Source organism: Hippocampus zosterae, chromosome 8, assembly GCF_025434085.1.
Source record: "Hippocampus zosterae strain Florida chromosome 8, ASM2543408v3, whole genome shotgun sequence".
NCBI classification, from domain to species: domain Eukaryota; kingdom Metazoa; phylum Chordata; class Actinopteri; order Syngnathiformes; family Syngnathidae; genus Hippocampus; species Hippocampus zosterae.
In genome coordinates, this window is record NC_067458.1 from 15791935 (window position 1) to 15804417 (window position 12483).

Sequence of the window (12483 nt, forward strand, 5' to 3'; positions counted from 1 at the left end):
AGTCAACTCGTGATGAACAGCTGGCTTTCCCCGCATCCTTCACTTTTGCCGTGTCTGCTTTTGCACGTCTTCGCCAATGGCCTCGCCGTTTAGTTCTTTATCTAAACGGCAAAAGTATTCTCTCTCTCTGGACTTTTTCCCCATCCTTCTCTCTTCCCTGTCTCTCTTGCTGCCTCATTAAACTTCTCCCTCTTCCTCACATTCTGCAGCGCTTTCCCCCTCTTTTCCGTGCTACCTCATTTTCTCTCCTTGTCAGCCAAGTGCAGATGTCTAATCCATCAACACCTCCTCAAGCTGTGTGCGCCTTTGTGTAAAATCGTAGCGCAGATGTGTGCGTGAAAAGTTGGGAAAAAAAAAACCCTCAAAGCGTTAAGATTTACGCGTGCACAGGCACAGGGCGTTTCAATGTGTCTGAGACGATGTGCACGTGTGTCACGGGGAGCTTCCGTCACCTTTGGCATGCTACTTCCCCTCACACCTCAGTCGGGGAGCAGTATCGCAGACTGACAACATCGGAGGTGTCAAGAAGGAGGAAGCCACGAAAAAAAATAAAAAATAAAAAAGGGCGCTACACATCACTTGTGGACATGTGAACTTTCGTCTCAAGTGTCCTGTCAAAAATCAGGCGTGGCAACCTTCATTGTTGAAATTCCAAACCGACTTTGAATTGGCCTCATTGTTTGGGTCACGCTCCGGTCTGCCGTCACAAGAAAAGGAAGGAGTGAATGCAGGGCTTTGTGATTCATTGATTTAATCGACTGACAACCAAGTGGCATTTTTGTTTGCGGATTTGAAAGCGTGTCCCCACCGATGTGCACTGCTTCAACCAACAACATGGCTGTGAACAGAGTTGGGGCAACACAGAGGCTACATTGGAGGTGGTACGATAAGATCGGAATACGTTCTAAGGTTTTTGCTTATTACTTGAAAAGAGATTGGCTGAAGCAATCGTGGAGTCATCTGCACTTAACTCTTTCATTCCACAAAACGTACTTGTACATATTTTTAAAATTAGGCCCCGCCTACCAAGGACGTACTTGAACGTGTCTTTTTTTTTTGCATCATAGAGAGGAGGAGGATGCAGTCTGTGGATGAGAATAAGACATTTGCGTTGTAAATCATGTAAAAAATGCGACCAGTAGGTGGCGGTGGTGCCTCACGTGCTTCAAATGCATGCTTTTACAAAAAGCTGTTTTACTCCGTTTTTTTGCCCAGGAATCGCCATTTTTATGAAACTTAGCCATTTTGTAATGCCGATTGCTGAAGAATGGAAAATGAAAAAAGTCTTCTAATCAGGGCCGTCTTATATTCGGGCCAATACGGTACTAGGATCAGCTCTGATAACGGCCAGGTCCAGTTCTCTAGCACTTGTACTCTACAACTGCAATTTCAATTTGTTTCCTCCTCTGCGAAAGTGTCAGTCAAAGCACACCACAACTACTTTTCTAGCGGCAGAATATGTTGTGGCTGGCCAATCGACGAGCCGGCGTTGAAGACTTAACGCGGCGTTTGTTCTAAAAGACAACCACAAAAAGATACTTTCCTTCTGGACAGTTGAATACATTAGGGAGAAAAGGAAAAGACGACGAGAGGTGGCTATCAGCAAATAAAAGCTACGAGTGGAAAGGGCACGCGAGTCTTTCTTTCAACAGTGAAGAGCGAAAGAATCGCTGCTATTTTGTCAAGTGGCGCTAAAAGCTCTAATGAAGGTAGAGCGGTTCTCGTGGATCTTATATGCAAATATATGCACACACGGACCGCTGTGTGTCGCACACATGGGTTACAAACAAACATGTCGTCACAGATCCCCGACAAACAGACGTGCATACGCACAATCGATGGCTCAACACACACACACACACACACACACACAGACACACACACACACATCACATATAATTGTGTCTCTTTGGCAGAGGTTCAGCCAGAGGCGGACTGCGGTGCTGAACCCGGGCGAGAGAGAGCACATCTGCAGGAAGAGAGCCGGGATTCTCGGAGGGTTTTCACAACTGTGGGCTAATCCTATCCTATTACATTAGATTACATCAGATTAGATGTGATGAATTTGATTAGATTGGATCAGATTAGAGCCGTTTGACAGGGATGTGGATGCAGGGATTACCCCAGAGCCACAGCTTTACTGGTCGTCTTGAAAAGCAACCAGCTCGGGCACCGAGCCGCAGAGGGAAATGCATCAGAGGAAATTCAAATACAACACCCCCCCCCCAAGCAAAACTACAAGAAGCATTCGCAGGGGCGACAGTGTTGAGATGTGTCTGGGTTCGTGCGTTGACACCTGTCATCAAGCTCGCACGAAATCACAAGAGAGAGGCGTCACATATTTGGAAAACGCAATGATGACATTTTATTATTTCCCAGAAATGTCACAGTCATTTCGAGATGAAATATTGACATCTGGAAAGTACAACCCATGTCATCTTTTGTTTAAAAAAAATTTTTTTTTTTACTTTGTTGTTTTTGTCAATTATTTCGGAGGCTCATGCATGTTAATCACATCTCTGCCTCACATTCAGTTACCAACAGCAACCCAAATTGGCTTCGGGAAGAGCAGTGCACTTTTTTTTTTAGCATTCGTAAATATCAATTATTTAACACACATTGTTTATCTTAAAAATTCACAATAAAGAAACGAAGTGGGACTTGAAGGTCACAATATGATAACGTTGGGATATTTTGCCAATGAAAATATAGTATCGTGCTTGTGATTATATAGATTTTTTTTCTATTGCAATATCTGTGAGACTGAAGAAGGGACACTTGTAGAAAGGAGACGTTTTGCACATTAAGTATATATATATATATATATATATATATATATATATGTATATATATATATATATATATATATATACTGTATATATTTTGGACTGAAGAAAACAGATGCTCACCATGGCCTCAGTATCTAAATAAGATTTACAGTTTATGGTTTCCCAATGCTTTTCATACAATTAGTCTGTCACGCTGCCTCCTTGCTGACACTAGTGGAGTTTTGCCTGTTTTAATTCCGCTTCTCCTCTCTCTCCCTGCTACCAGCTTCATGGCCATGATGTGCAAAACCGCATCAGAGAGCAATATCGACATCTGGTACTATATTGATACGATACAATAAGCGATTACAATGTGAAATAGAATGAGATAGCAAGAGGAACATTGGCTTTGGCTGTTACCTTGATCGTTTTGGTCTGAAGTCGGAGTCCATTTAACGTGTTGATGGCTTTCTCTGCGTCCTTTGGATCGATGTAGTTGACAAAGCCGTAGCCCAGACTCTGACCTGAGCGAAGGAGGAAAAACAAGCTGTTAGACCTCCATTGACGTCTCCATTTATAGTCATCATGACCAAAGACCAAACTGATATGGATTACTCGGGGAAAATAGACTTCAGTAAAAGTAGTGGAATTATCTCAGTGAGAAAAAAAAAAATCTTGATCATACTTTATATAAAGCGAAAATATCACACAACATCGAGTCGATACGATTTCTGCCCCAGGTGTCTGATCCTTGCTTCAGATATCCATTCTTTATTCCTATTCATTGATCCCGTCATGTTCTCGTAGAAAACTCTGTACTGTAACTTTCCAGCAAAAATCCTTCACAAAATACAATGGAACTTCAAATTTTAATTTTTGCACGTGAAAATACAGCCGGTGCAGTATAGCAACCCAGAGCCTGAACCTTCCTACATCTGTGTTTTGCGTTTTCCTCGACAATTTTGGTGTATTTTCTGGTCGCAGAGAAGATTACCAGTGAGGGTAAAAAGGAATTATTGATGGCAACCATAGAACAGAAATTGCTGTCTATACGGTCCACAGCTCTCTGTCCTGGATGCTCAGTTGGATTTCATTATGTTGACGATCGTATTAAAAAGAAGTGTGTGGAGATGCCTCTGTAGGGTTTACTGCTAAACAGTGAAGTTGTAACATAATGGCATTGCTTTCTCTGTACATCTTTGCAAAGCTTTATTTACTTTGGCTGACGGCGGTAAATGTCATTCTCACTTTGTTTTTATCGATGTCACAGATATTCGTGAAGACGTGGTAAAGATACAGTACATTGGGGATGGATGACGAGTGAATCACAAGGAAGCAAGTAAGATGACAGAGAGACTCAAGCAAGCACCCCAGCAATTAAAGCGTGACACTAAGTGTATTTGCGGGCATATTTGGCTCTCTTTCGAGCAGCTGTAAAGTGTCCTCAGCAGCAGATTGCATTTGAGTGTGAAGCAGGCCTGACATCGCACCCCCCCCCCCCCCTCCCCCCGATCAAGCCTTTCAACCGGCGTCGGACTTTAAGCAGACGCCCGCAGCCAACGGGGATCTTCATTTGGCTTGTTTTCCACAAGCAAGCGCCGATCCACCAGCACGAGCGCAACGTATTCCCGTCGGGTGCGGGAAGGGGCAGCATGCAGATATTCATGTTAATGGGAACAGACAGCGGTTAGTCGGAGACAAAGTGAATCGCAAAATATAGTTTCACAGAATAAATACGTTTGGGCTATGGGTATGGAGCAGTGTGCATTGAAGGGGCCAGGAGGGATTTGTAGCGCTAACATCAAAAAGCTGATGGTTTTTCCTCTTCTCGGCTCTCCTCCCTCTTTTCTTCTGGATTAACTGTGGATTATCCAAGGCTCTCTATTGTTAATTAAAAGGCAGACATCCTGGAGAGACGACTGCTATTTATAAGTAGCCGTCCGCTCTTCTAGCTCCTTGTGTTCCTCCTCCTCGCAGCTGACATCAGGTGTTAACTTTGGCACTTTAAATATAACGAACAAAAAAAAATGTGTTTGCATGCCTTCCGTGGTTTCATAAATGGTGCTTTTCAATCACATATGTTCAGGTGGAGTGGTTTGATGCCGAGATGACGTTCAGTGAGGGAGTCGGAATAAAATATGCTTGTTTGGTTTAGATTGGCCGTGAAATAGATTAATTGACAGTGAATAGAGAGTCAAATCCTTGACTTTAGGGAAACGGACAAATATCGGACGCACTGATCTACCGCAAACACACAATGTTTTTCCACCATCGTGCCATTCGCCGACTATCCGGTATGTCCGACAAAAGTACAACCTCGATTCGGATTCAATGGATAGAAAATAGTGTCAAGTACATTCAAAAATCCCCCTCGTACAGTACCAAAGTCTGTTGGTTCTGCATTTCTTCACCATGCTAGTAAACAACAGTTTGTGTTGTAATGAGTATTTTTAGCCACCAAAAATAACCCAAAAAACGATGATGTGATGGACGATCGGCTCTGACGGACCACACCTTTCCCCAATTGGTCCCCCAGATCACAACGTTTCCCACAATCAGGGATATGATCGTTCATATGGATTCTGAAAAGCCGACTTCTTGCTTCTTATGTTACTTCAGTGCCACCTCATTAACCCGCACACCACTAGAGAAATAGCTCAAAGTGCTAGTTCCATGAGCACATATGGATGACTAGCGGTGCATCAATTGCTTGCTATACTTCAGTCGAGCTTTCGCTATCCCTTTTGCCCTTGCCTCCCACTTTCTCACCCTCTTCCCATCATCTTCAACAAGAAATGTGAGGTTTGACAAGCGCTGTTACCAGAAGGTTAGCTGGAAATTAAGTGTTCTGGTGAAGAGCACTCGTGTAGGGCAGTCTAGAGGGGCTGACAGGTGCTTAATGGTACCGAGACACTTAGCACTCACAAAGCCATTCAAGCGGCCAAACTGGGCCAACTAGGATGAACGCTACCTCTGTACACTAAGTGTCCATATGCAGTGGCTATAAAATGTTTACGCATCGCGGTTCAAACGCTAGCTTTTCATGATACCCCAAAAATAAAATAAAACAAATAAAAAGGACCAATATAAATAATTTCAAACCTTTTTCCACCATTATGAGCAATAACTTGTACAATTCTGTTGAATTTGTGTCGAATATTTGAGAGGCTGTGATCACATGGTTTGCACAAGTATGCACACCCTCTTCTATTTGGAATGCGGCTGTTTTCAGAATTAGCCAATCAGGCTCAAATTCATGTGAAAGGGAATAAGCGCGCACCTGATAACATTTAAAGTGCTTCTGATGAACTTCACAGTCAGGTGTTCTTGTCGGGTTTTCATGATTTTTTCCCCCCGCTTAAATTTTATTATTATTTTTTTTTTTTTAGAAGAAGCCTTAATTTGGAACTGTTGATAATTCCCTCCACCTTTACAAAGGTCCCAGTTCCTAGTCGGGAAAACACAGCTCCAAAGCACCATTCTGCCACAGCCATGGTTCAATATAATTATGATGTTTTTAAGGAATGAGCAACATTTTACTTGTGCCAAACATACCATTTGGAATTATGAGAGGAGTGTGCAAGGGTCAACATTTTTCGACAGATTGAGGCTCAAGATGTTCCCCACTTTGTTTAATATTGGATGGTAGGGCATTTTCTTCTGATCTGAGAAATTCAATTCCAAGTATTCTATTCTGTCTTGTGCCTAATGGAAGACGCAATAACTGTGTGATGTAAACCATCCATCCATCCATTATCTGAACCGCTTATCCTCACATATTGCATCATTCCTTTCTATGGAGGATGTACTGTATGTGCAATTTTTGTTGCTGATCCAAATGTGTTTTTTGGCTTTGGTAAAGGTAATAAGTAGGATGCAATAAGTTTGTGGGTACATTTGTGTTTGCGGGGCAGCAAAGCTTGGCATTGCTATCGCTAAATACCCACGCCCACTTCCTCTTTGGCAAGGCTGCAAAGAGGGTAGGAGAGAGACGTTCTGGCTGCCTTCACTTCCCAGGTAAGCATGTAGATAAGAGAGAGAGAGAAAGGTGTACGTCTGCCTGTAGCACCAGTGAAGACCCAGGAGGGGATTCCACCCATCGCCTCCCCGCTGCTATGGAGCACCTAACAGCAGGGAACAACCAGCAGACTGCCTGCATTGAGCACGGATGGGTGGGAGAGGCAACACCAAGGCAATACCGCTGGCAAATACACACACATGCTCACAAAACTCAATCAGCCAATCGCAGAAGAACACACAAACAAACACGAGTAATAAAGTGTGTCCTCGCAGCAGGATGGCAAGGGGCAGAATGTATAGCAGTCAATGAGTCATGGTGTGCCTGGAGGGGAGGTTCTGACTAAACTATTAAGTGGGTAACAACAAAGAAAGAAGAAGGAACACGTCCAGTTGTTTGTCTTTGTACACATGCATACTAATAAATGCCACCCCACACCCCCTCCAAAATAACAAACAAATGCCCGTTCATAGGACCATAACAATGCTGCCGGATCAGCCCTTCATGCTTCCTTGACTTCACTCCACTCTCAAGTCAAAACACGTAGGAGTTCATCAGATGTTGACGCCAGTTTTATTGGGATCATTCAAAGTCACGTAATCTCGAAATATCGAGTGGTCAAATTCAGTTTATCTGATTGTTCCCATTTGGAATAGGAAACCCTGATATGTGTGTGTAGAGTGGTTGGCGGTAGTAGGTGCACAGCAGAATAGCGAACTGGATGTACCATATGTGTTATTTTGTTAGCCTGCATAACTTCTGCTCATGTTTCAAAGACTACAATGATGACAACAGGTATATTTATTTATTTCTTTTTACATATCAATGATGTATTAAAAAAAAAAAATTGAACTTGTGCCTTGAGATACAAGTTTAATTTGTTCTTGGCGATGCTCTTAACTCAGCCTTCATGCCCTAATTTTTTTTTCCAGTGCTTTTTTTTAAATAGGAAAAAAAACTGCAACACTGCTCTCTTTAAGAACACAGTGATAACACAATCAAATAGAATGTAAAGAATCGAAGAAGTTTCTATAATGATTAGTTATTGTGTTTCTTTGCCAACTGGCGGCAATATAGTACTGTAGAATTGTCACAAATGAAGAAGACTTTCATAACGACTGTAAGTGACTCAGTCAGCAGCAGCATATATGCCACCACATAGCTTGCATGTATTCGCCCATCTCTGATGTCTCCTATTATGTGTTGGCATTAAGCTTGCACAATTTTCAAGCCAAGGTAAGTTCACTGATAGCACAGAGCAAATCTAACATTTCGAGACAAAACGAACAACCCCCCCCCAAACAAACAACCAAAAAAAAACAAAAAATCTGTATCATAAACAACTCTTGAAGTAATCAAAATGCATTCCAGTGTGTGTTGTCACCCCTTGTTAATTCCATGTGCTAAGTAAGAATTTATGCAGTCACCGTAAAATGAGTGACATGGCAACTGAGCCATGAGTGACAGATGTGCAAATGAGTGAGGATTCGGTCAACGAGTTGTGAAATTACTATTTAATGGGGGTTATTGGGAGCGTATTTAGTGGTAACTTCCAATCCCGCAACTTCCCCGTGATTCAGAGTACAGCCTGTACTGAGCACCTAAAGGCAGAAGCTGTCCATTCTGCAAAACTGATAGATGGATTTAAATCACATTTAGTTAACAAAGGGCCCAATTCAAGGCCACCTAGAAACAGGTGAGATGCTTTGACACGTTTGTAATCGAGTATGGGTTGATTTAATGGACAGAGAATAGAAAGCCATTATCTACTGGCATATTGTTAGGCAGGCAAAAAAACGAAACAAAAAAAAAAACCCTTAGTCGGAGAACCAATTATAGAATTCACATACTCAGCATGAGCATATTGGTTAATGCTAATTATAGAAAAATAATTTCAGTAAGTACAGCATGTGACATCAAATGGAGCAGCTATTAAGATGCATGATGAATAAGCTCTAATGCGGTTGCAGCCCACAAAAGAATTGTCTTTCCAGTGATAAATTAGCTTAATGGAAAGACTAACTTATATATTTTAATTGACAATTAAAACCAAGAAAGCAAATGATGCATTGCTCTTCGTAATGGCCTTTTAATGAGGTTAGATATTCATTTTCCCTTGATTTGACGATGCCTTGCTCGCTGTGCCAGTTGCGCTATTTCTCCCAGCTTCTCATGGAAATGCGCGGCAGTCATGAAAGGTGCCTTCCGAATGAAAATTATGTCAATCTAATAATGCAACTAAATTGGAATCTTGTGAAGTCGAACAACCCGCTTGGCTATGATACAATCGTCCGGAAATGTGTTTCTGCAAGCTTGCCTCTGCCAAAAATGTAATATCTATAATAGTCAGTAATGGGTGTTTACCACAGTGACACTGCGCTGCTTTCCCACTATGTTGTCTCGTGGAGAATAGGAAGGTGCTCATTGGCGCTCTTTAGGAAGGAGGATCGATATGTATCGGCGGTTTGGCACGCAAAGCTAAAAGTGTTGCTATTTCGACAGAGTGGCTCATGATATTACCTATTTTGTAATGTGGCTGTATGTGAATTGTCACGTGAACATCAACACGATACTAAATTTGATGAAGGTAAACCTATAGACAAACAAAGTCATTCGAGATGGTGCACAGATTTCCAGGTATGCGACGGTTCATTGCACACAGCGAGGGTCACAATCATGTGCTGTAATGTTCAAGGTTGGCAGCCATTATTTTGTTCTTTTTTTTGGGGGGACGATAAGAGCCCTGTGCTGCTGACATGAAAGCGTCCTCATCGACTTCTATCATCAGGCGAGGCTCACAATGCACTCTTTGATCTGGAGTGCCTGCTAGCATGAAGAACATTTTATTGGACGTTGTTCCATTGTAGTATTATGACTGCTTCTTTGGAAATAGGTAGTTATGCATCAAAATCAACCTGAACCGCAAAATACCGCTACCTTTCTGTGACAAAGGCAACTTTGTGATGTCGTCAAGCACATGCACAATACTTCCATTATTTCCTTTGGGAAGAATAGTTTCAAAATTCTTGATAAAATCAGACGTATGGGTCGCCCGAGCTTCTAGGTTTCCACTCTGTCAGTTGTGACACCATTTTTATTTCGAGCATTGTCAGAGGAATATGACAAAATTAAGAAAGTGGTCCTGCCATTACGCAATGTCATGACTGACCTTCGACCACCAAACGTTGATAAATGATTCCGCTCAACTCTATTAACTTCAAAGGATTTCTAACAAAAAAGCAGTGCACTGTTAGAGTATATTGAAGCAGTGCATTTTATGAAAACAATATGCCCCGAATATAACCTCGAATGCTCTGTAATGGCTTATGATGTCGAGGCAAATGATACCCTTTTAAGGGCAGCATGTCCAACACGTTTATCGAGTTTGTTGCAGCAGGACTATTTATTCATTGAGTTATTTATTTCTAGTTTGAGTGTCGTCGAGAGTTCACGTTGCTTAAATATAGTCCAGTTCAAAGTAATACGTTATGACGCATTTCATTTTTTGGGGACCATTTCTTTTTATGGAAAGCTGACAGCGTTTACACTGCTCTATAATTTGATGGTGTCGGTCGGTCGGGCTCTCTCTCGGAAGGGTTAAAGAGGGTTAGCTCCGGAGAGAATTGGTAGAGGCAATTGAGTAAGGTTGCAGAAAGACACAGTGAGAACAATAGACCACCGGACCTTAAATAATGGCTGTATAGTTGGCGGTTTAAATAGCTCATTTCATAAACACATCCACATCCCCCGCACACACACATCTACAGTGGATCCATCTCCCACTCACTCATTCAACACGTCGTTCCCTCCTGGGTTGCCAAGGTAGCAGCCAATGTTGCAGTCAGGAGGCTCCCACTCGCCGTTCCCAAGGCCTAGCTTCTACCAACATACACAGACACACAATTGCCCACCGAGAAAGCTGAGGGACAAATACGCACAAACGTAACCCACCCCCGCATGGTGGCTCCCTGAGCTGAGGGCCGGTGGACTGCAGCCCGCAGTGTGTGGGCTGCTGGGCTGGCTGTGGAGCAGAGAGCTCGAAGGCAAGCTGTCAGTAGACAGATGAGGCCCCTTTGAGTCTTGGATAACCCTGTTACGTCAGCCTTGCACAACCTGGCCCCGCTTCACCTACTTGGACTGCATCTGAGAGCGCTGACAGAGTAGAGCGAGGCCCACACGCCCTCAGATAGCCAAAGCAGGCATTGCAGCACTGGCGGGGTGGGGGATTGACAGTCTGGCTCTTTCCTGCTCAGGTACCATGCACCCAGAGGGACGTCGGGTGAGGAAACCAAGCCCGAGGCACATCCATTCTTCGGATAGGACGCCAACACAGAGGGACAGTCACATCCTCTGTGTTCCATGTAAAGGGCACTCAGAGAGGAACAAGAAGGGACAGAGGCAGACTGAAATGGGGGTCAGGGGAGGGGCAGTGCAGCTGAGCGAGCTTTCGGCTTGTTCAATTCTGGGGCCGAAGCAGACTGGTGGAGGGGGGTGGGTTGCGGGTTGAGACTGGGGAAGGGGGCTGGCTAAAAGGAACGAAACAGGACGTTCCTGGGACGCAGGACTCTGAAACTTTAATGTGTGTCTGCCTGCTTGTGTCTGCACTTCTGAGCCTGGCAGGTCTTTTAATACCTGGCTTTCGGAGACGTCAAACTCCTTTTTCATCCGGTTCCCTGTCAGCCTCGTTCACGCTATCTTTACCCTTCAGTCCATTTCAGGATCAGATGAATAGGAGATAGAAGACCTGCACTAGATCTTGTGCGGAATAGTTTTGGGAGGCAGGTAGCGGACCAAGTGATTCCTAACCAGGTGTACGAAAAATTTTGTTTTAAAATATGGACAAAATATGCGCATATATGCAAAATATGTGCTCTTAATATGTTATTTTTCAATGCCTGTTTCATGTTTAAAAGAGCCACTCGCTTAACCCAACAACAAAATAGACACATTTTGAAATGTTTTCCCCCCAGGATCTCCTGCATAAAAATATTATTCAAGGAGATTAATTTTGCACAAAAATCAACTCACTCAAAATGTTCATACGATTGAGATACTATGTTCATTCTACGTATCATTCCGAATCTGCAAAAATGATTAGGCCTACTCATGCTGTAAAATAAGGCAGTGTAAGATTGTAGTGTTGACTGATTGAATTAAAACTTGAAACAACAGCAGACCCCTGCAGTCCGGCACCCGCAGATTTGCATGTTTATTTTTTTATTGACTTAATTTTCTAATATTTTGTACTTCTGGGCTTTTTCCCTCCATTTCTCATCGACATGTGTACTGAATTCTGTTTTGGGGTTTAAAAAAGCCCAACGCTGGCATCGAGGAAAGTGTGTGTTTGCAGTGAATCTCATCTCGTGGCAATTTGGTACACATACGTGGTAAACTTGTTTGACTTAAAGTCATTTCTGTTGAACATACCAGTTCAAGTTTAGATGGTAATTAATTTTGACCAACTATGACATTGTCTCATTTCATATTCTACCAAATTTATCCTGATTGTCCGAAGTGACATAAATATGTCGGAGTACAATAAATGAGCGCTTCCCCTCAGCGGGACACCTCAGTTTGGCTCACCACACAATGGTAAAACATGACCCGCGTTTTCATAGCTTATATGGATGGGATGACGATCGCGTTGTAATTTACACAGCCTTTTCGTCATTTATCTGCCTTTTATAAGTCATTGTT

At 42.9% G+C, this 12483-nt stretch overlaps 1 protein-coding gene across 2 annotated transcripts in view; it reads right to left on the reverse strand.

Moving 5' to 3' along the window:
- elavl4 (ELAV like neuron-specific RNA binding protein 4) overlaps positions 1-12483 on the reverse strand; it is an 87038-nt gene that overhangs the window by 31037 nt on the left and 43518 nt on the right. For both annotated transcript variants that reach the window (XM_052072867.1, XM_052072866.1), the window contains exon 5: positions 3189-3292. In XM_052072867.1, the coding sequence (XP_051928827.1) occupies positions 3189-3292 (104 nt within the window). The remainder of the gene's footprint in view (positions 1-3188; positions 3293-12483) is intronic.